The sequence below is a fragment of the Bombina bombina genome, chromosome 1 (genome assembly GCF_027579735.1).
Source record: "Bombina bombina isolate aBomBom1 chromosome 1, aBomBom1.pri, whole genome shotgun sequence".
NCBI lineage: Eukaryota > Metazoa > Chordata > Amphibia > Anura > Bombinatoridae > Bombina > Bombina bombina.
In genome coordinates, this window is record NC_069499.1 from 375,510,697 (window position 1) to 375,536,408 (window position 25,712).

Consider the following 25,712-nt stretch of genomic DNA (forward strand, 5'->3'; position numbering starts at 1 on the left):
TACTGTTGGGGGGGTTGTTTGTATTTTTTTTACAGGTAAAGAGCTGATTTCTTTGGGGCAATGCCCCACAAAAGGCCCTTTTAAGGACTATTAGTAGTTTAGTTTAGGCTAGGGTTTTTTTTTTATTTTGGGGGGGCTTTTTTATTTTAATAGGGCTATTATATTAGGTGTAATTAGTTTAAATATCTGTAATCTGATTATTATTTTCTGTAATTTAGTGTTTGTTTTTTTGTACTTTAGCTAATTTAATTTAATTTAGCTAATTGTATGTAATTTATTTAATTGTATTTAATTTAATACATTTATTTAATTATAGTGTAGTGTTAGGTGTTATTGTAACTTAGGTTAGGTTTTATTTTACAGGTACTTTTGTATTTATTTTAGCTAGGTAGTTTTTAAATAGTTAATAACTATTTAATAACTATTCTACCTAGTTAAAATAAATACAAACTTGCCTGTAAAATAAAAATAAACCCTAAGATAGCTACAATGTAACTATTAGTTATATTGTAGCTTGCTTAGGGTTTATTTTATAGGTAAGTAGTTTTAAATAGTTTTGAATATTTATTTAAGTTAGTGGGTGTTAGGTTTAGGGTTAGACTTAGATTTAGGGGTTAATAACTTTAATATAGTGGCGGCAACGTTGGGGGTGTCAGAATAGGGGTTAATAAATATAATGTAGGTGTCAGCGACATTGGGGAAGGCCGATTAAGGGTTAATAAATAGTATGTAGGTGTCGGCGATGTTGGGGGCAGCAGATTAGGGGTTAATACATATAATGTAGGTGGCGGCGGTGTCCGGAGCGGCAGATTAGGGATTAATAATATAATGCAGGTGTCGGCGATCTCGGGGGCGGCAGATTAGGGGTTAATAAGTGTAAGATTAGGGGTGTTTAGACTCAGGTTCATGTTAGGGTGTTAGGTGTAGACATACATTTATTTCCCCATAGGAATCAATGGGGCTGCGTTACTGAGTTTTACGCTGTTTTTTGGCAGCCGGCTCTCCCCGTTGATTCCTATGGGGAAATCGTGCATGAGCACGTTACACCAGATCACTGCTGACTTAAGCAGCGCTGGTATTGGAGTGCGGTAATGAGCAAAATTTTGCACAACACTCACTTCTTGTCATTTAATGACGGGTTTCTGAAAACTTGTAATACCAGCACTGCAGGTAAGTGAGGGAAAACTGCTTGTTAGCACCGCACAGCCTCTAACGCAAAACTCGTAATCTGGGTGATTATTAATACAGTATTTAATGTTTTACTTTGTGAATTTTATGTATTTTTTTAAAATATACACTTATTTCAAATCTGATGACTGCAAAACATTCCAAAAAATGTGGGAGAGGGGCAATTTAGGACTAATAGTGATGTGACAAGTTGAAATAAGAAGGTGATGTGAAACAGGTGAGGCAATTTCGTAATCATAGTATATAGTATAAGGACCCTCCAAAAAAGGCCTAGTCCTTTAAGAGCAAGGAAGGGTCGAGACTCGCCAACCTGCCAACAGATATATCAGTGAATAATCCAACACTTTGAGAACAACATTCCCCAAAGACAAATCAATATATTTTTGTGCATTTCACTTTCTACAGTGCACAATATATTTAAAAGAATCAAGGGATCCGGTCAAATCTCAATGCGTAAAGGGCAAGGCTGAAAACCACATCTGAATGCGCGTGATCTCTGATCATTCATTCTCAAAAATCATCATGAGTCTGTAATGGATAACCTGACATGTGCTTGGGAATTCTTAGGTAAACCTTTGTCAGTCAACACCATTCGCCACTGCTCCACAGATGCCAGGTAAGGCTTTACTATGCAAAGCAGAAGACATAGATCAACACTGTCCAGAAGAGCCGCTGACTTTACTGGCCTCGGTCTCATCTGAGATGGACAGTAACACAGTGGAATCATGTTTTGTGGTCCAATGATTCAACATTTCAAATAGTTTTTGGAAACAACAGCCGTTGTGATCTTTGTGCCAAAGAGAAGCTGTTATCAGTGTCAGGTCCAAAAGCAAGTGTCTGTCATGGTATAGGTGTGTGTCAGTGCTCATGACATGGGTAACTTGCATATCTGTGAGGGCACCATTAATGCGGAAAGATATGTATACTTTTTTGGAGCAACATATGCTACTATTCAGACGTCGTCTTTTCCAGGGATGTCTCTGCATTTTCCAGCAGATCAATACCAAATCATATTCTGCCTGGATTACAAGCGCATGGTTGCATAAGCAGTGAATGTGGGTCCTAACATGGCCTGCCTGCAGTCCTGATCTGTCTCTGAATGAAAATGTATGGCACATTATAAAGTGCAAAATAAGGTAACAAAGGCCCCGTTCAGTTGTGCAGCTAAAGACATACATAATGGATGAATGGGGGAAAATTCCACTTGCTAATCCTAACTAACTAGTATTTTCTGTGCCCGGTTTTTGAAGGTCCAATTTGATGAATCAGTGCCTGGTTTTTAATAAACCTATTAAAAACAAGGGCACTTTAATTCATCAAAATTAACATTTCACTGTTTCTTTCAAAAACGTACCTTTTAATCCTGAATGCCGCTCCAGCAATTCCCCGGCTGTCGGAAGCCTCTGCAGATGTCAGAAATGATGAATCAGGCTTCCTCCAATCACAGCTCCACCCCCCCCCCCCCGGTGGAATCTTGGCCTGGTGCAACGCTGTGATTGGAGGAAGCCGGATTTGACATTTTGGACCAGCGAAGACGGCTTGCGACGGGTGAAGGAAGTGCTGGAGCGGCTGCCAGGATTAAAAGGTAAGTTATTGAAGAAAACAGTGAAAAATCAATTTTGATGAATTAAAGTGCCCTTTTTTTATAGGTTTATTAAAAACCGGGCACTAATTCATCAAAATGGACCTTCACTTTAATAAGTGTTATTAAAAGAAAAGATGATGGTACACAGAGGTAAACAGTCGACTGTCCCAACTTTTTTGGAGTTAGTTGCAGTCATCATATTTGAAATTAATGTATATTTTCAAAAATACATTAAATTCAAACATCAAAAACGTGTTAATAATGTGTTAACAATATAGTACAGGGTGAATTGAATTTTCAAATGGTTTTTTTTTGTTTTTATGCACATTTCATACTGTCTCAATTTTTTTGAAATTGGGGTTGTGCATATAAATATATATATAGGTATAAATTAGATATAAATATATTTTAATTTAAAAAAAAACATCAGAAATATGTAGAAATATGTATTTATGAATAAATAGAACATATTCCATTACGTAAAGAGCATTGAAATATGAAATATTCATATTTTCATGTCAGGTTAGCGCTAATGAGAATATGTGATGGTATTGAGAGCGAGTTTTTCCACTTTTTTTTCTCCTTTGACTTCTATGGGGAATACATGAATGTGCACCCCATATTCTAAGTTTAGATTTTTTTCGCTAGTTGGGTTACCGCTAGAGCAAAAACACTTTACTTTCAACTTGTAATATGAGCCCAACCTTAAAATCTTAATTCTAGTGGCGTTTTCACTCTAGCGAAAGAGCAAAATACCCTCCACTTGTAATCTAGCCCCATATAAATAATAGAAATTAACTAGGTGTGCAGCAAATTAAAAGGAAAGAGTGGAGGTAATTAATGGTGAGTAGGAAACAGTAAGGGCTTTCTAGGTATGATTAGAGCCTTGCTAATCCGAAGATCCAAGGTTGCACTGTTAAAGCTGTTAGCGGAGCTGGAGCACTGGGCTACACTGAAGACAGGAGGCTAAGTATGGAATTAGCATGGGGTGTGCTTTGGGCATCTTGGTGCCTGAAGAGGTATTGGAGGGGAGATCAGGAGATGCTGCCTTTTGCCTTTAATTTGTCTGTTTGTGATAACTGTGCTATATGTGACCCTGCAGTGATTTTAGTGCCATGATCTTTGGGAAGTGTTTAAAGGCCTTTGCTATCAATATGTAGTTTGGTTATTCTATGGAAATCCTGGCATTCTTGATACTGCTTGATGTTCCTTCTTCTGACCTTCTGACCCCTAATTACATCCTGGTATATCCTGCTTGGTGAACTGACATACTGATTGCTGACCCTGGAGCTGTACATTTGACTATCCTTCTGCCTGCTCATTTGCTGTGATATTTGATTCCTGATGTAGATACTGGTATTTAAAAGACCAATAAATTCAGCATTTTAACAATGCATAAGATGTTTCATTATTAAAAAAAAAATGTTATTGCAATATACATTCATTATTTATTTTGAAAATTGTACGTTTTCCACTTTCTCCACGGGAGGTTTCAGTTAATATTTGTAGCTAATTTAACTGTGAGGTTTTGTTTACTCTACTACTACCTCGCATTCTATGTATTTATTTGATTATCAGGTATCAAGGTGGATTATCAGTTTTGCATTAACAATCATGATAGGAAAAATATTTTTTGAAATAGCAGGGAGCATACAGGTTAGTTGGGTGTTAATATTATTTTGTATACAAATATATATTTATATTTAGCTATTAGATTAAGATTCAAATGAATAAATGTAAATGCCTGTTAAATACATTTTTTAATGATGAAGGACTAGATTACTAGTGGAGTTCAAACGTTTGTGCCCAAGCAATAAGGTTTTTTATGAGGGTTTGCACTCATTAGTCTTATCGCTCGTACTACAAGTTGAAAGTTAATGTGATGGCATGAGCTCAATCGTGAATTATGCTAGAATGATTACCGCAACTTCTGAGCTCTGGTTAACTGTTTCACAAAACATAAAGGTTTCACAAAACACATTGAAACTACATTACAAAGTACACTTACACTTATATTAACACCATATAATAAAAAATATTCAATATTAATATTGTTTTAAAGGCTCAAAGATAGGAGGTTTCAGGTGTTAGAAAAAAAAGCAGTTAAAGGGCTTTAACATAGAGATACATTCATATACATTTCTAAAGATGTATATATATGTATATACAGTCATGGCCAAAAATATTGGCAACATGCTTAAGTTAATGGAAAAGAGGGGAAACTCAAATTCTAAAAGAATGAATGTATACACACAAACTCATACATGAAAATTATAAATTTTTAAATGAAAATATAAAATTAAAAAATGGAATAAATAAATTGGTGGAGAAATTTTGTATAATTGATTAACAATATAAGGATGAATATTCAATAAAAAAAGATGCCTATTATATAATAAGATAACTTTAATGGTAATAAATTTATCCAAGTTATATAAAAGGTTAATACTACAAACGTGATCAAAAGAAATTTTACTTCATAAATCGAATCAAACACTGCAGCAGTTCATATACATATATCAACAAATTAATAAAAAGATACATTTTAATAGATACATTTAAGTTTGCTATGTTGTGAGAAAGGTTTTTGGTGCGCAAATCTTCCCCTGCATAAACACTACTCTGTTCCCAAAATGTACAGGGTAGAAACGATATACTGATAGAAAAATGTGTAAATGCGCATAAACAGCAACGGGGTGATTACAAGTATATTAACATACTATGTATGGATTTGGGTTGAAATCTCCCTATATACCTTTAAAAGGTGTCTCTAAGATAATATATTGGTATCTATACAAAAAATGCAAAAGTATAATTGCGGTGAGAAAAAAGGTTTTTATCAGACTTTGCAAGGTCCTGCGTTTCTATGACTGGAGTCAGGCTAGATAACAAAACTATATATTATTACCTGGGTGTGATATGCAAACAAGGTATATCTGTACCAATCGATATACGTTTATCTTACTCTGTGTGTAAACGTATGCGTTTATTCTACTTAAAGTGCATACTTGGCAATGTGGGCTATTAGTGTTGTTAAAAAGGTAAAAAATACACAATAACAAAAAAACTAAATTAATACAATTTATTGCACATATACTCTAATGATACATAAATAAAACTCTATGGTGACCGGTCACTTGATGAAATAAATATAGTAATAATCTTAAAATGTGGGAAAAAAACTCTTTGCAAACTATAAAATCAATTCCTGTAAATGTTCAAATCAGAGAAGTACTCGAGTTTTGCAGGAAATGGACTTATGTTCCTGTTTGATAAAATTTATCGTAAAGTTACGGTGAGACTTTTTTCTTTGTATGTGCCCAGTCTTTTCAATATCGTAATGATCGTTAGATTTCCTGAATTGAATAAAAAGTCTGATCTCCAGACCGTGTTAGTCTGACCACACTGCCGGGCTGTTACACTCTGGAGTGCTTACCTGTTCTCGGATGGTAACTTACTGTGGTAGCACTAGTGTCTCTGCAGCTTGCGGCTAGTTGGTGATGTCACACGCTACGTCTGAGGATAGATGAAGTAGATCCGTCCGATATCTTTGTTTCTTGCTTCTTAACTCTGCACAGAGTGCTCAGCTTGTGGAAATAGTCCCACTTGTATCCTTCGCAATCCTTCGTACCTGTTGGTATTGAAAACTGGGAATATCTGTTATTCTTTCTTAGGTATCACCATCAACGCGTTTCGCCACTCTTGGTGGCTTTATCAAGATGGTTTAGTCATGATGAATTGCTTCTTTATATATGCAATGATACATTTTCATTGGTTAGTGAAAAAAGCCTCATTTTCAATTTCTCTGTTTTTAAGGTGGAATTTCCAGGTAACTCTTAAGGTGGAATTGTCATTGCCATACATTTTCCCAATAGTTTACATCTTCAAAGATAACATGAATTCTAATGTATCTAAATTTTGACTATAGAGTTAAAAATTAAAAATTAAAATTGGAATTAAAAATACAAAAATCATAATTAAAAATCATAATTAAAAACATAAAGTGTATAATATGAAACCTTAGTATATCTAATGTGCAATGTTCTATATTTGACATATTAAACTTTTTATATGTCCCCAACACTTACCTAAAGCATTCTCAGATTATCATATTTGATGTTAAATCGAAATACAAAAGCTAGCGATATTGAAACTTTATGTAGTGGTACTATGTTCTATACACCTTTTTGTTATATAATCGTTGTGTGTAATAATGGCAGAAATTGACAGTTTCTATTATTAGTGTATTGCTATCTTTGGTGTAAGATTTAGTTAACATAATTATGGGATCAAAAATTATACAACTAAGTTGTTAATTCGTTATTGGTCCTAAATTTTGTTTTATAACATAAATTTACTGGTAATTTCGGGTCTAAAAACCAGGAGATTTTAATCTAAGATAAACTGACCTAGGTCTAGCTCCGAATTCAGACCTTTCGGGTATAACATCTGCATCTCATATATGTATTCAGCTTCTTTTCTTAGTAGTAGGCGTTCGTAGTCGCCACCTCGCCATGGTTTTTTAATTTTACAAATCCCCCAATATTTTAGATCTTTTGTATTGTTTTTATGTTTTAGCCTGAAGTGTTCGTACAATCTAGTATCCTGATCTCCTTTTTCAATAAGATTTAAGTGTTCTCTAATCCTTGTTCTTAAGGTCCTGGTGGTCTCTCCGATATATTGCTTCCCACAGGTGCACTGGATTAGATATATAATCCCCTTATCACTACACCTAATGGTGTCCCTTATGTGGTACTCTTTATTTGTATTGGTAGATATGTATTTCTTGCATTTAGTACTGTATTTGCACACTTTACAGCTATAACAAGGATAGTAGCCTCTTAATTTATTACCCATCAAGAAAAGGTCAAGACTTGATGGGTAATAGATTAAGAGGCTACTATCCTTGTTATAGCTGTAAACCTTTTTTCTCACCGCAATTATACTTTTGCATTTTTTGTATAGATACCAATATATTATCTTAGAGACACCTTTTAAAGGTATATAGGGAGATTTCAACCCAAATCCATACATAGTATGTTAATATACTTGTAATCACCCCATTGCTGTTTATGCGCATTTACACATTTTTCTATCAATAGATACATTTAAAACATAACATATATTGATACAAACTTGACATAAAATTGATAGAACTCAGTCCACTATTTCTAAGTTGAAATGTCCTGAAAGCCGTCATTCTTCAAAATTAAATAAGCCCCAGTAGCCTCCAAATACGTTTTCCCAAAGGAGTAGCTTGGGTCATGAGCCGTCTAGGCAAATGAGCCGCCTACGAAAATGAATAAAGAAGCGGCTTCTTAGGTAGATATCACAGCTATTTCAAACAAAAAGTACACCCATACTTACACAGAGAATAGGATAAAACTTCTTGGTCTTTTCAGCTGCCTTGATTCGGTCCTCCTCCACTCGCCACCACAGGCATCGTCTGGATCAAAATTTTAGAAAGCCTTAGAAGAGAAAGCGTAGACCATAAGAGCCGGTAAGCACCAAAGGCTTAACGGCTCTTATGGTCTACGCTATCTCTCCTAAGGCTGTGTAAAATTTTGGAAGTGGCCCGAATCAAGGTGGAGAGATCTCAAAACAGCAGTTGGGAAAATGAACCCTTAAAATCTGAGAGACCTGGAGCAGTTGGCAAAAGAAGAGTGGTCCAAAATTCCAGTAGAGAGGTGTAAGAAACTCATTGATTGTTAAAGGAATCGATTGATTTCAGTTATTTTTTTACCAAGGGGTGTGCTACCAAATATTAAATTAAGGGTGCCATTAATTTTGCCCAGTCAATTTATGAAGTATTCCGTGGAATGTGTCAGATTTGGCTTTTTTTTCTCCACTTTTTTGTTGCATACCAATACAAACAAAAGAAATAAACATGAGAATGCCTAAACATTTGTAATTGCAACAATTTTCTGAGTGAACTTGTGCATTATCTGACAGAAATGCAGGGGTGCCAATATTTTTGGCCATGACTATATATATATATATGTGTGTGTGTGTGTGTAGATATGTATTAATATATGTATACAAATATAGACATATATAAATATATATATAAGTACATTGGAGCCCTTTGCCGTTAAGTAAATAAAAACATATAAAAAGCATATTTTTGCAATATAAATTTTTCATAAAGGTTTTAACTATGTATTTACTGTAAATGTTTCCGATTCCAATGTTATGCACATAGAGGAATATGTTTTATGTATTTCTAAATAGATATTCCTATATATATATATATATATATATATATATATATATATATATATATATATATATATATATATATATCTGTGTATATCTATACCTAATACCTATATATAATCATGTATATACTGTACATATAAATATATACTGTATATATGTGTGTGTGTATATAGACGATGTCAAACATCTCAATAGGAATTCTCTCCTTGAGATTAGAACAGTAACAAAGGAAGCAAGACAGAAGCCTACCTTTGTGACTACCTATAGTCCCCAATACTACTCTATCTGCAAAATATTGCGCAAAAACTTGCCAATTTTGTTGGGAGATGATTTTCTAAAAGAGGATATCAAGAATGGTTGTTTTTGCGTAGCAAGACGAAATACAACCATCGGTAATCAAATTTCGCCATCAATGCTCAAGAAATCGAGACCACAAAGCAGTTGGTTGTCACAGAAGGGGCATTATAAATGTGGTAACAGTACCTGCAAGGCTTGCGGGTATGTCACCACTGGTAAATTTTTCCAATCCCTGGCTACACAAAAAGTGTACTCATTATCACAATATACAAATTGTAGATCGACTTTTGTGATCTATATGATTACATGCAGCCTATGCCAGAAGCAATACATAGGGTGCACCTCCCGTGAAGCCAGGGAGAGGATTCGTGCTCACCTAAATGACATCGAAAGGGGCATAACACCTACTGGAGCCTCCAAACACTTTGTGGATGAGCATAACAAAGATATAAGCACATTCACCTGGACTGTAATTGATCAGATAAAAAGGAAGCCTAGAGGTGGAGATAGATCGAAGGACCTCCTTGCCAAAGAGGTGTTCTGGATCTTCACCCTAGGCAGTCGGCAACCATCCGGTCTAAACATTGAGATGGATCTGATCAATCACTGGTAACGGATTGCTACTTACCTGTCTTCTAATATAATATAATCTCCAAATAAGTAATTGAGTAAAGTCACTATCTGTATTAAAGTATTAAAATATACAAATGTAAATACACGTACTTTCTTTTGCATTCATTCGGTTGAGTTAGTTTGTTTCAATTTAGTTTATTTAAATCAGGAACCAGAGTTGATCAATTGGAGGGCATTACTACATTATGACATTATAAAATTTGGATTTGCAAAAGATAAAGCTAGTATAGCTAAAAGGATAGAATCCAATAATACAATTGTTGTTGTGATTGGTTACATGTCCTCCCGTTTACCAACTAAGAACCACTTTAAGGTTACTGAAATATGTACCCAGTACTTAGCACATTACCCACTGTTCACCAACTTAGAATTAGTGAGAGTTGAACAAGACACAGTTGCTATTATCTACAATTAGTAGCAAAAATGTATGATTACCAACAAGATTTTGTCAATATATATCATACAATGTGATTAGATTAGTAGTTACTATTAAATATAAGAATATAGAAATTCAATTATTAGATTAGTCTACACATCTTTTTTCTTCACTTATTTATCTATTAATCTATTAGTTTATGGTGAATAGTGTACCAACATGGCTAAATACATACAAAAAAGCAAATAAGTCAGAGAATTACTATTCTGTAGCATAAGGCATTTAACTTTACACAGGTAGTTCTCCAGAGCAGATACACGCCCACTAGTAACATAGGCAGGTCAGGTTATCCAATAGTAAGTTAGCATAGTCTATATCAGTCAGAATAGGGCATTAGGGCAGTATTCTGTCTATGATTAAGGCTCCCAAGGTGCTGAAACGCGTCAGACGCCCACCCCAGCCCCTTTTCTGCTGCTAATCATAGCCATTTGCCCAGTAACAATAATCTTAGAAGCTTTTATACTGTATTGTCAATAAATATTCACCTTTGCTTTGAGCTCCCTGTCTGGACCTTTCTTCGTTTCACTACAGTTTCACAGTGATGGAGATCGCTATTACGGACAAAGCTTGGCAGTGAATTCCTTTCCTTTCCTCTGGCAACAAGACTCTTGGGACGCGAGTGCTGTTTGGACTACACGGGCATGCTGAGACTAGGGAGTGACGTCATCAGCAGCAGACGGAGGATACACGCTGCAAGCACACGCTGAGGGCTCACAGAGCCGGGAGAAAACAGCGTACCAGTGGACAGATCCGGGAGAAGAAACAGGAGTGGGGCACATACCGGGTTGGCAGGTACCGCACAATACGGATACTTATACACAATTTTCTATGCTTTATAAGGCTGAATTTTTATTAAAGTTTGAATAGTTAATCCGTATAGGTCTGTTCGGTACACAACCCACAATAGTATTTTTGCCACCACACTGTTTCACTGTTTCACTGATCAATGTCCACAATGTACTCCAACAAGAGCCTGCATACCCAAGTTGAAATAAAGTAACCAGGACCTACCCGTATGAGACTGAATCTTCTAGCTCTCTATTTTCATTACAAGTAATCACTCACAGCAGTCACCAGGCAGGATCCAGTAATATTACTTATTGCTTTTACAACGCCACAGGAAACCCTTACATGTTGTTACATGGACATTTATTGTTTGCTTATACTGTTGAGATAGTGATAAATAAGCACAATTATAATTTGTATAAAAGCTTCCATAATAGATTATATTAACAATTAGGCAAATGGCTCAACATTTCTATTCAATACAGACGATTGCTAACTTTGAGGGTAACAGACCTTCCTTAGAAGAGACTTTTGAGAATAAACTGGACGTGATTGATATTAGTGATGCCTTTATGTCTATGGAGAGGGCCCTGCTTAGTGAATACAAATTATGGTGGGACAAACGCTCATTAGAGAAATATATGTCCCTAGCCATGATTCCTAGGGGCTTACGCTTGAGGAAATATCCTACCTTTTTGATTCCAGATGATAAGTTCATTCTGGAATGGAATGTAATTCTATCAGAATGCTCTCTCCGACTGATGGCACTCATTATACAACATAAAGATAAAAAACTGACTGAAGCAAGAGAACATATAGAAGAAGTACAGAGGGACCTTAATACATTTATGGATCATCCCGATTATCCTAAATTAGATGGAATCTTAGAATCCACGGTGGATAAAGCAAAGAAGGAATTAGATACTATTAAATATAAGAAATACACCAGAGATTCAGAGGACTATAAGAATCACAGAGTATACAACTGGAAATCAAGGAAATTCCCAAGAAGAAAACAGGGAAACAAAAAGATGCTCCAGGGAAAAGGAGATAATAAGCCTCTAAAGCGAGTTTCTTTCTCTGATACTGACCCTGAGTCAAATGAGGACGATGATTTGCAGGACTTTGTCAATTTCATGACCAGCGAACAGTCCTCAGAAGATGACGGGGGAGCATCCAGCCAGATGACAGTGGTCACAACCCATACAGCCTCTCCAATTCCCCAGTTGACCCATGCAAATATTCCACTTCCTGATACTACACCTTCCACACAAATATATGAGCCAATAGGTGCACTAGCTCATACCAATCACTCAGATCCTCCAAAGCCACCTAGGGGTAACAAATATAAAAAGGCACAAGTTACCCCTAAGGTGGATCCTAAAGTAGGCCAGCAGGTTTTTCAAGTGGCACAAGGCCAAGAAGAAGGAGGAGGAAGAGGAATACTCAGACAGGGCCAACAGAGGGAACAATACAAATTAAGGAGAGGCAGACAAGGCAACAGATACAGGGATCAAATGTGATCAATTTATCTAGTGTCCCACTAACCAAACCAGAGGAAGAAGTGCTCAGCTTAGGCCTTAATTTTGTACCATCCACTAAATTTAATGTCTTCAATACACTGCTAGATTTGAACAGGTTCATCCGCAGTCTCACATTAAATAAGTTTTATAGAATCAACCCCACTGAAGATATAGGTACCATAGCTCCAGACACTACTCCGCAACATGATTATTTCAACATAACAGAGGCTAGTGACTTCTTAAGCCTCTATACATTGGAGAGGGAAGGCTTGTGTGAGGAAGCGACTATTGATTTTCATAAAGGCTTCAAGCCCAAGTCAGTCTTTTACCCTACTCAATGTAGGGGTACTGCTCTAGAGTCGTTTCAACGATGTATGGAGGAAGATCTAGTTAGACTAGATCGGGAACAAAAGGTAACAAAAAGCAACCTGACAAGGGGACAGAGACTGGCTTTGAATAAACTACGGAACAGAGAAGACATCATAGTGAAGCAGTCCGACAAAGGGGGCTCTGTCGTTGTGTTGGACCGTAAATATTATATTTCCGAGGCACAAAGACAACTTCAGGACCATGAGGTCTATGAAAAGTTACCGGGGGACCCCACACGGCTTTTTGGAGCGCTACTATTAGACCTGCTAGATGATGGCAGGCATCAAGGCTTAATTGATGATGATACCTTTGATTTCCTGAATACTAAACATCCTGTGGTACCGATATTCCATCACCTCCCCAAGGTACACAAGTCCTTGGAGGAGGTGAAAGGACGGCCCATAGTTTCAGGAATAGGGTCACTTCTTGAGAATTTGGGCAATTGGCTCGAATCACTATTGCAACCACTGGTGTACAAACTACCGTCTTTTCTAAGGGACACTAAACACCTATTAAATATATTGAGCACTTGCGAATGGGATGATCACATGTCATGGCTGGCCATTGATGTGGTGGGGCTGTATTCGGCCATCCCACATGAACAAGGCCTATTTTCCACCCGATATATGCTTGACACATTCAGTGATTACTCGGCTAACCTGAAAAGCTATATTCTTCAAGTATTGAAATTTTCACTGACACACAATTATTTCGAATTCTTGGGTGATCATTACCTACAAAAGAGAGGCACGGCCATGGGGGCCAAATTTGCCCCAGCCTATGCAAACATCTTCATGGGCTGCTGGGAGCACCAATACATCTACAGCGATCAAAATCCATTTTTTGGATCTATTATCGGATATAAAAGGTATATCGATGATCTCCTATTTGTGTGGTCTGGTACACAATCAGACAGTGAAATGTTCGTTAACTATCTCAATAACAATGAAGTTGGATTACAATTCACCTTCACTTTTGAGAAGAATGAGCTTCCATTCTTGGATCTAGTTCTAACTGGACTTCCAGGGGAAAACAGAGTAAGCACCTCATTATATGTCAAACCAATTTCGTCTAACACCTACTTGCATGCCAGAAGCAATCATCCTCCGCATACCAGCTATGGAATAGCCAAAGGGCAATTTTTGCGAATTCGGCGCAACTGCTCAGAGGATGATAGCTTTCTGGCAGAAAGTGAAATACTAACCAAGAGGTTGTTGGAGCGTGGATATGACACCAATGTGGTACACAAAGCACTAGACGATGTCAAACATCTCAATAGGAATTCTCTCCTTGAGATTAGCAAGACGAAATACAACCATCGGTAATCAAATTTCGCCATCAATGCTCAAGAAATCGAGACCACAAAGCAGTTGGTTGTCACAGAAGGGGCATTATAAATGTGGTAACAGTACCTGCAAGGCTTGCGGGTATGTCACCACTGGTAAATTTTTCCAATCCCTGGCTACACAAAAAGTGTACTCATTATCACAATGTACAAATTGTAGATCGACTTTTGTGATCTATATGATTACATGCAGCCTATGCCAGAAGCAATACATAGGGTGCACCTCCCGTGAAGCCAGGGAGAGGATTCGTGCTCACCTAAATGACATCGAAAGGGGCATAACACCTACTGGAGCCTCCAAACACTTTGTGGATGAGCATAACAAAGATATAAGCACATTCACCTGGACTGTAATTGATCAGATAAAAAGGAAGCCTAGAGTTGGAGATAGATCGAAGGACCTCCTTGCCAAAGAGGTGTTCTGGATCTTCACCCTAGGCAGTCGGCAACCATCCGGTCTAAACATTGAGACGGATCTGATCAATCACTGGTAACGGATTGCTCCTTACCTGTCTTCTAATATAATATAATCTCCAAATAAGTAATTGAGTAAAGTCACTATCTGTATTAAAGTATTAAAATATACAAATGTAAATACACGTACTTTCTTTTGCATTCATTCAGTTGAGTTAGTTTGTTTCAATTTAGTTTATTTAAATCAGGAACCAGAGTTGATCAATTGGAGGGCATTACTACATTATGACATTATAAAATTTGGATTTGCAAAAGATAAAGCTAGTATAGCTAAAAGGATAGAATCCAATAATACAATTGTTGTTGTGATTGGTTACATGTCCTCCCGTTTACCAACTAAGAACCACTTTAAGGTTACTGAAATATGTACCCAGTACTTAGCACATTACCCACTGTTCACCAACTTAGAATTAGTGAGAGTTGAACAAGACACAGTTGCTATTATCTACAATTAGTAGCAAAAATGTATGATTACCAAGAAGATTTTGTCAATATCTATCATACAATGTGATTAGATTAGTAGTTACTATTAAATATAAGAATATAGAAATTCAATTATTAGATTAGTCTACGCATCTTTTTCCTTCACTTATTCATCTATTAATCTATTAGTTTATGGTGAATAGGGTACCAACATGGCTAAATACATACAAAAAAGCAAATAAGTCAGAGAATTACTATTCTGTAGCATAAGGCATTTAACTTTACACAGGTAGTTCTCCAGAGCAGGTACACGCCCACTAGTAACATAGGCAGGTCAGGTTATCCAATAGTAAGTTAGCATAGTCTATATCAGTCAGAATAGGGCATTAGGGCAGTATTCTGTCTATGATTAAGGCTCCCAAGGAGCTGAAACGCATCAGACGCCCACCCCAGCCCCTTTTCTGCTGCTAATCATAGCCATTTGCCCAGTAACAATAATCTTAGAAGCTTTTATACTGTATTGTCAATAAATATTCACCTTTGCTTTGAGCTCCCTGTCTGGACCTTTCTTCGTTTCACTATATATATATATATATATATATATATATATATATATATATATATATATATATATATATATGTGTGTATAGATAGATAGATAGATAGATAGATAGATAGATGATAGATAGATAGATAGATATTGTACCAAAAAAACATCAGATATATGTAGAAATATTTATTTATGCTATGTGCAGAACAATTGCATTTTAAATATTCAGATTTTCTTCTTAAATGGAAAGAGTCTACAGCTGCATTCATTACTTTTGGGAAATAAGAACCTGGCCACCAGGAGGAGGGAAAGACACCCCAGCCAATGCTTAAATACTCCTCCCACTTCCCTCATCCCCCAGTCATTCTTTGCCTTTTGTCCCAGGAGGTTGGCAGAGAAGTGTCAGAATGTAATTGTATCTTATGGAGGGTAGTACTCTTCGACATGGGACAGGAGTTTTAGGTAACCCTGTCAGTCTCTCAGTGAGGGTTTGGATGCAAGTTAGAGTCCGGAGATGCAGGAAGATTCTTCCTGTGAAACCATCCCGACTCATGTTAAAAGCCCCTCAAGCAATCGCCATTGTCGAACTTCACTCCACTGCCTGCTTTATTCTCTAAAGTCCATGGCAGAGGCAATGCTACTATCCGTCACATTTGACGTATTCCTGATCCATGGCGTAGATTCCGGTGAGATTGTTCCATTTTCTTTTCGTGAATGTGCTGTAATACAGATGTTTTCCTGAGAGGCTACCACCTTGCAGGACTAACTTAACATAACGGTCTCAGTGAGTCTCCATTTAGTATCTTGGAATCGAGGGTTAATTTCTCCTGAGGGGGGTTATCGAACAGGGTTTTTTTTAATCATGTGTTTTATGTGATTAACCTGCTTATGTGTAGTGTTAAATGGGCTCATGGTTTGGAACATAAGGGCCTTTGGAAGTGATCCGACCTTATGGTTGGGCGTGCTTTTTTTGGACTATACAGTTCACCTTCTGGCCGGGCGTGATTATGTTCCATCCTCCATTTTCGCATTCCTGACTGTGTGGCGACGGAGAAATTCTAGTTTGCAGGGGTCTGGTTCATAGGAGGTGGTGAGTGCCCTAGCCATTGTGAGTGTCAGGAGACATTTTTTATTGTCTTATAGACTATATTGGCATAATTCTCTATCCAGTTATGGAGAATTCTGATGCTGAGACTGTTCAAATTTCAGACTCAGTTATGGAGGATTCTGATACTGAGACTGTTCTAATTTCAGATTTTTCATCCGTGAAGAATCCAGATTGGCCTCATTGACACATGTCAATCAGTTATGTTTGGTGTGCCATATTAGAGCGCCTTGTTCCTTGGGCTCGGGGACTCAAGGGACAGCTGAGCCATCCGCCTCTGGGGGTCCTGTCCTCCAAGAGGCGAGTTCCCTACCGCTTCATACTTCTACACATGTGGGTAATCCAGATTGTGATTATTCCTCCATGCAGGGCAGCTTGTTCCCACCGGAGGTTGCAAAACATTTTCGCTTAAACATATTCTTGGCGATTATTCATCTGCAGATGTTTATGCGTAATTGTGTCCCGGATCTACCACCTTGTGGAGGGATTGTATAGTTCACTGTGGGTGTAGCTGTCCTTGAGTGTTGTGCCTTTCAAGAGTTGTGCACCTTCATGTCTTACTCAGACATGTTTTTCAGTTATTAAATGACGCTATCCTTAACGGATACGGGAATTTTCAGTTTGCTTCTTCGAATGGTGCACCTCATTAGACATGTGGGGATGATGTAATCTCCTGACTGTTCTTATTGAGATCCTTTCCAGTTTGTTTGGAAGAGTAGGGCTCCATTTGGCTGATCCTGCGATTAGGATTTCTTTTATTTTGTTTATTTGTTTTCTTCAGGAATCTTAAACTGGGATCAATACTCTCTGTTACTTCTGTGGAAGTGTTTTTGGAGGCATGTTAGTCCTATGGTTGTCTGTTTTCCATTCTTCACCTCTGAGGGAGGATTTATGGAGCTTGACGGTTAGGACCCTGGTTGCAGGCTGGTCCTGTTGGGTTTGGGTCTGTCTTGGGGCTGTTCAGACACATGGCGCTGTTCTGCTTGGCTGGTCCAGTCGAGGCGCAGATTGCTTATGTTATCATTATTTTACAGTTTTCAACTAAGCATTCCAGAGGACCTGTGGGTCCCTGAGGCGGGAAGGATTGGCTCAGTCCTTATAGCCTTCAATCTAGATGACTGGGTCAGTTGTGTTTCCGCTGCATCTCTCTCTCTCTTGGTCTGGTGTTATCGGATCCCAGAGTTCCCTTCCCCACGTAGTGGAGGGTTGGGGGGCTTAGGGTCTTTCTGCTGTCTTGAGCAGTTGGCTGTTTTTAAGGCTAGGGACTTGTCCTTGCGATTTATTCTCGTTATCCGGGTTGATCTAGATATTAATTGATATCCCCTGTGGTCTGGTTTTTCATATCAGACGGGGTGTTACGTTCTCAGGTATTGTTTAAACAATTGAGGGCCCGGACCTGTTTTCTCCCTGGAGCTTCCGGTTGCTGAGGCTTCGCTATTCTAACTATGATATTCTAACTTTGGATTTTTGTATTCATTGTGTTAGTGTGCGAGCAAAAATAGTTTACTTTCAACTCATAATACAAGTGGAACCCAATGATTTGTGCTCCACTCGTAATCTTGCCCTAAATAAGATGGTATTACAGGAGAGGTGCAATGTAAATGTGGCCTTGGGTTTGCATTGCATGGAAGCATTGCGCTCAAGAGAGTATGCTTCCATAGGCTCTAATGGGAGTATCATTCTCATGCCGTGAGACACAACATGAGAACTAACGCAGCAAAGGGGTTAAGTCATGCAGCAATAGGCAGCAAATGTACATAAATACACATATTAACCCATAAATATATATGTAAATAAGAAAATACATATATTTTTACAGGAAACACACAGTTCTCATAGACCACAATGTAAAGGCACTTTTCACTGCTGTTTTTATTTTCTAACACCCCACAGCCACCGACTTATGACTCCAAAAACGCCTAAGTGCAGTTTTGTTTTGTTTTTTCCCTTTTGCTAGCCCTAAATTGGTGCTAAACCACTTTAAGGGAATATAAGGTCAGGCTACACTGGTCTCTTTCCTTAACTGCACATGTGCAAACAGAATCCATGCAATATCTGAGTATTAGTTTGTGATTGGTTATCAAGGGTTCTTTTGTTCTGGGGGACAGGGAAAAAGTAAAAAAAGAAAAAAAGCATTAAATAATTTGGTGATTTGACAAAATAAAGTTTCAATATTTATTGTAAAATTCTTCTCAGATATGAAGGTATGTTGTTATGCAGCTTACTACTCTCCGGAATACTCCTTGTGCTTTTTACCTGGCTCAGCTTTTCTGGTGATGACCACGGGCCTCTTTGTGATTAGCAAGTATTTTCAACAGACTTGATTCCAGCAATGTAAATCCCTTTTTATCTTTTTAATAACCAAGCTAGCATGGATGTAGCAGAGATGGCTAATATTATAAGCATCTTTCTCAGCACCTCCTTCTCACTAAAGTTTGTGCCCTTTCAAGGATTCGTCAGGCACCAAGATACACATAGCGCATTCCTGCACTAACTCCTGTACTCAGCTTTCTGTCTTCAGTGCAATCAAGAGATACATCTGTGCTAACAGCTTTATCAGCATAACCCTGGAATATTTGTTTATCATGGCACATACAGTGCTTAGGTAAGAGTCAGAAAGCCCTTACCGATACTGTAAATGTTGAAGATTGTTTTTGTTGAAAAAAAACCAAAACATCAAAGTAAATATTTCTGATGTTATCATGTGGGAATTCTCTGCTCCTGCAAAAAATATTTTAGGGCATATCTTTTACTTAGCATATAAGAAGACTATGTCTTACTCTATGAAATAAAAAAAAACGTTTTCTGCACCTTTATATTTTGGAGTTAATAGCTACTACATTTTTTACTCTTACCTACAAAGTCTTTATTATTTCCCTAAAATATAGCGCAATTATAAGTGCAATTATGTAAGGTAAACCATGTTTTATCCTGTCATTAGCTACTGGCCTTATGAGTAACAAATTGTGGTTGACCCTTATTTAAAGGAATTACACAGTAGACAATACAAATTATTTACACATCTCACCAGGATCTGTAACTATTGTTAAAGTATTTGTGAAAATTGATATATGAGATGTATTTCTGTTAAAGGGCCAGTCTAGTCAAAATTAAACTTTCATAATTCAGATAGGGAATGCAATTTTAAAAAAACTTTCCAATTTATTTTTTTCATCAAACTTGCTTTGTTCCCTTGGTTTTCTTTGTTGAAAGCTAAACCTAGGTAGGCCCATATGCTAATTTCTAAGCCTGTGGAGACTGCCTCTTATCTCAGGGAATTTTTACAGTTTTTCACAGCTAGACAGTACTAGTTCACGTATTCCATATAGATAACATTGTCCTCACTCTCGTGGAGCTATTTATGCATCAGTTCTAATTGGCTAAAATTCAAGTCTGTCAAAAGAAGTGAAATATGGGGACAGTCTGCAGAAGCTTAGATACAAGGTAATCACAGAGATAAAAATTAGATTAATATAACCATGTTGGTTATGCAAAACTGGGGAATGGGTAATAATAGTATTATTTATCTTTTTAAACAATAGGAATTCTGGAGTAGACTGTCCCTTTAAGAAGGGTAGATGGTACTTGGGTTGTTTATTTCAATATTTTACCCTCTATATAGACTGTTTTCAGTAGTGGATATATTCTGATTAGACATGCATGACAAACCTTCAATCAAACAATAACATGCTGTTTACTCTTTTAACATCTTATAAGCATAGAGATGGATCACCATTCTTGCCCTTGTAATTCACTATTATTTTTCTTTATTGTTTTAATTTTTCTATTTTGAATTTGTATTAACCAACTTAATGTGCAGTACACTAGAATTTTTAAATTCTAAGACATAGTGACTAAACAATATCCCATATAAATCTTATTTACAGTTTTTTATGAAATAGACTGAAACATTAAAAACAATTTTATATTGCAATACGTTTTCCAGTGTTTTCTGTAAGTAGGAATATGAAAGTTAGTATTAAATTCACAAGTAGCAAATTTCAATATAAAAACATGATATTTTCTTTAATGGGTATGATATACGGAAGGACACCCTTTCACTACTCAAAATACCATTAACACAAATATTCTCAAAGTCTTATGTCAGTGTTTTTTTTCCATAAAACAATGATATATTTGATTGTCAGTTTTACGTTTTTTACTATTTAGGTTTTGTTTTTAATCAAAGAAGCACCATTGCTTTACAAATTACCTATCACAGTTATCTGAATATTTATCACTTTATTAAATAATTCAACTTGATATAAAGAACTAAATACTTCATTATATAAAGATAAGTAAAACAACTGCCATAAGTTAAATGAAAAAATATTGGTAAATCTAAAAAATTTACTTAAACCAGAACCTGAAAAAAGTTTATGGTATGCATAACATTGTTCAACCAAAACTGCACAAATTTTATATAATAAATCATATTTTATAAAGGCCTCAATATGGCAATTTAGAAATAGGTAGTATGCATGCACATTGTACAACAAAAATCTTATAAAACAGTATTTTCTTTTCATAATATTTGTACAAAGAGTTTACGAGCAAATATGCAATTGATTGTTCTATTTGGCAATATCATTATGGGGAAAAAAAGCACTTTTCATTGAAAGGTTAATCAAATGCCCATGTGAAGCATTCAACGTATTTAGTATTTGTGCCTTTTACAATCATATTGTGTAACACATATTGTAAATATGCTCATGTTTCTGACAAAGTGTTACAGAAAAAATATTTTATTTTATTTTTTTTTGTTGTAAATCTGTTATACAATATTGAAAAAAAAATAAGTTGCAGATTGAATCATGTTACTTGTTACTGTACAACAACCTAAACGTTATTTTAGAAAGAATGAAAGAGAGAGAGAGAGAGAGAGGGGGAGATAAAAAAAGAGAGAAAGTAAGAAAGAAAGAGAGAAAATGAGAAAGCAAGAAAGAAAGATACAAAGAAAGAAAAAAAATACAATGGAATTCATCAATTTGTTTCTAGTCGTTATCAGAGTTTACATTAAGGAATGCAATCCCTTATAATCTATAATACCTGTAATAACTTGCAACAACATTTTAATTATATTTTTGTTTTTTTACAATACGGTGATGATAGAATTGTATTGTCTATTTATGTCCTGACCTTTCGTGTTTCTTAGTTGTTTAAAAGGTTATGGACTATTCATTTTAGAAGATAATAGGTGGATTAAAAACACACACACACATACATGTATGGTAGGATATCCTGTTTTCTCCTGTTGTCCAAGACAGCAAATATTATATTACCTACCTACATTCTGACATAAAAGTTGCAAGATACTTGAATTCTCCACATCATTGCCAGCAATGAATTATGGAGAGTACCTAACTGGTTAAACCAAAGGAGTCTGATTTGGGAAAATGTATTTTACATTTGTTAAAAAATGTGTTTTCTTGATTTCAGGCGGTCTTATTATGGACATGTTCCTTTAAGATTTATTTTAAATACTAGTGAGAAAGACATTGGTAATTATCATATAAAAAAAAAGATTAAAGCTTTATATTTAAACAAATGTAGATGGAGACAAGAAAAACTGGGCTTTAAAATATTTTTTTCCCTTGTAAACCTATGCAACAATCTAGGATTCAACCAAACTGAAAAATATAGAGGAAATGCAATTTCATAAGTCTAAGTCTTGTTGAATGTTGGGTCAATACAGGTTTTGGCAGAACAATAGAAAAAGAACATAAAAAGATCTGAAAGTAAAAGGCAGATTCATTTCCTTTAGAAAATTAATTCTCTGTGTTACTTGAATATCTAATGAAGAAAATGTGTGTTTTGAAAAGCACAACGGCTAAGCTTTAAGTAAAAGTTGAATATAAGACATCACTAAGGAAATGCAATTTTTTCTTCCTCTTAATGTGCCTCAGAACCAGTAAATTTTAATTGCAAAATATGTTATCCGCTTGTAACAAATGTCTAATTAAATATGTACTGTGCATTTATTATGGCAGGTTATCAACTGGGCAAAAGTAAGTTCTAATTGGCATATATTAAACATTTGAATGCATATTATTAGTTTTACACTTTAAACTAATTTATCATTTGGAATCTTACTGAAAAGACAATATCGAACCTAAAAAATTCATATAAAATGCATTTATCATTTATACACTACAAACAAATAGTGTTGTCATCATTTCAAACAAATAAAATGGTGTTCCTAACAGCAGCATTTTAGTTTAATTTTTTTTTCTGTAGTGCATTTTATTCTTCATAAAAATACCATACAAATGGTTGGTCTTTAGTCATCAGCAAAACAAAAAAAATGAAAAAAGAGGTAATGCTGACGACAAAACAATTATAATACTGTTGGTACATAGAAAAGTAATCGTATTTTATACATTTATACAGAGTATAAAAGGTAACAGAACAGCTGATTTTAAGCCACAGTCTCCCGTATCACATTTTCTATTTTCTTTGGAAGAAGTTCTTTTCTCTCTTCAATACTGATTAAAGAATTTCTACAATTGTGTCCATCCACAAATAGTTTTGCATACACTGGATTGGAGTAATTTGTTGGCTGCAAAGGAACAAAAGCGTATTAATGAGTATTTAACAAATACATCTTTTGTTGATTGCTAAAATAATTTTAGTAAAAAGTTTGTGGAGGCTGAAATATGATTATATTCCTATTTTGTTTCTACAGATTTTTTTCAGATGAAATGTATGGGGGGATTTTAGTGGATACATTCTGTCATAATATTAAAAACTGGGGGAAAAAATACCCCACAAAACTTAAAAACTAACACAGCATAAAAATATAATAGAATTTAAACATGAGAAAAAAATCTTATTGTGGAATATTAACTTATAATTTCGAGAAATTTTTGATGATTCAGATAGAACATAGAATTTTAAACAACTTTTCCAATGTACTTATATTATCAAATTTTCTTTATTTTCTTGTTATCCTTTGTTAAAAAGAATGAAGGTAAGTGCATGAATGTCAACCTGTCTGCAGCACTATATGACAGCAGTTTTACAACAGTGCTACATACACTATAGCTAAATATTAATTAAAACCACATAGAATTTATTATAGAGAGTATCAATGAGAATAACTATGTGATTTCTCTTGAAAAAATATTTTTTATATCACCAAGCTCAATATGTACAACATAAGTATTTATAAAGAAAACATTATAATTAAAAATCACATACATTTAGATAATAAAACATGCATAACATGAAACATGACAAATATAAAATATTTCAATTTTGGGTGAATTTTTTTTTACACGACACAATAAATGGAATACTTAAGATGGATATTTTTTGTTGTAGAAGATATATGTAAACAATACATAAATGCAATGAAATGTGTTTTTATGATAGGTGATTTAATTCTCACCCCAGGAGCTAGCGGTCCTTTCAACTCAGAATTTATGTAGATAGGCGGTGCAGTGTGGGCTATTTTATATGCTGTAGGCCCACCCCCTATGAACCTAGACTGTATATAGATAAACAATATTATTATTATTACTTGAATGTTCTGAAAGAGAAGGTTGCTAAATGTTGTAAGTCTACTATTATATCATTACAATAGTTTTAACATATTATTTATTAGAGATTAATAATGCTTTACAATAGAATTAATAAAAACATAATTTATGTAAGAACTTACTTGATAAATTCATTTATTTCATATTGACAAGAGTCCATGAGCTAGTGACGTATGGGATATACAATCCTACCAGGAGGGGCAAAGTTTCCCAAACCTCAAAATACCTATAAATACACCCCTCACCACACCCACAATTCAGTATAACAAATAGTCAAGTAGTGGGGTAATAAAGAAAGGAGTAAAAAGCATCAACAAAGGAATTTGGAAATAATTGTGCTTTATACAAAAAATCATAACCACCAAAAAAAGGGTGGGCCTCATGGACTCTTCCCAATATGAAAGAAATTAATTTATCAGGTAAGTTCTTACTTAAATTATGTTTTCTTTCATGTAATTGGCAAGAGTCCATGAGCTAGTGACATATGGGATGGCAATACCCAAGATGTGGAACTCCACACAAGAGTCACTAGGGAGGGAGGGAGGGATAAAATAAAAACAGCCATTTTCCGCTGAAAAAATTAAATCCACAACCAAAAAAAATAAATACGATTTTCCTCATAAAAGACAGAAAAAAACATAAGCAGAAGAATGAAACTGAAACAGCTGCCTGAAGAACTTTTCTACCAAAAACTGCTTCCGAAGAAGCAAATATACATCAAAGCGGTAGAATTTTGTAAATGTATGCAAAGAAGACCAAGTTGCTGCTTTGCAAATCTGATCAACTGAAGCTTCATTCTTAAAAGCCCACAAAGTGGAGATTGATCTAGTAGAATGAGCTGTAATTCTCTGAGGCGGGGCTTGACCCGACTCCAAATAAGCCTGATGAATCAAAAGCTTTAACTAAGATGCCAAGGAAATGGCAGAAGCCTTCTGACCTTTCCTAGAACCAGAAAAGATAACAAATAGACTAGAAGTCTTCTGAAAATTTTTAGTAGCTTCAACATAATACTTCAAAGCTCTTACCACATCCAAAGAATGTAAGTATCTCTCCAAAGAATTCTTAGGATTAGGACACAAAGAAGGGACAACAATTTCTCTATTAATGTTGTTAGAATTCACAACCTTAGGTAAGAATTTAAAAGAAGTCTGCAAAACCGCCTTATCCTGATGAAAAATCAGAAAAGGAGATTCACAAGAAAGAGCAGATAACTCAGAAACTCTTCTAGCAGAAGAGAT

At 35.6% G+C, this 25,712-nt stretch overlaps 1 protein-coding gene across 1 annotated transcript in view; it reads right to left on the reverse strand.

Moving 5' to 3' along the window:
- Positions 1 to 23,261: 23,261 nt before the first annotated feature.
- Positions 23,262 to 25,712, reverse strand: part of LRP1B (LDL receptor related protein 1B) — a 2,715,774-nt gene continuing 2,713,323 nt past the window's right edge. The window contains exons 91-92 of the mRNA XM_053698264.1: positions 24,324 to 24,422; positions 23,262 to 23,492 (exon numbers count right to left, since the gene is read on the reverse strand). Coding sequence (XP_053554239.1) covers positions 23,352 to 23,492; positions 24,324 to 24,422 — 240 coding nt within the window. The 3' untranslated portion in view covers positions 23,262 to 23,351. The remainder of the gene's footprint in view (positions 23,493 to 24,323; positions 24,423 to 25,712) is intronic.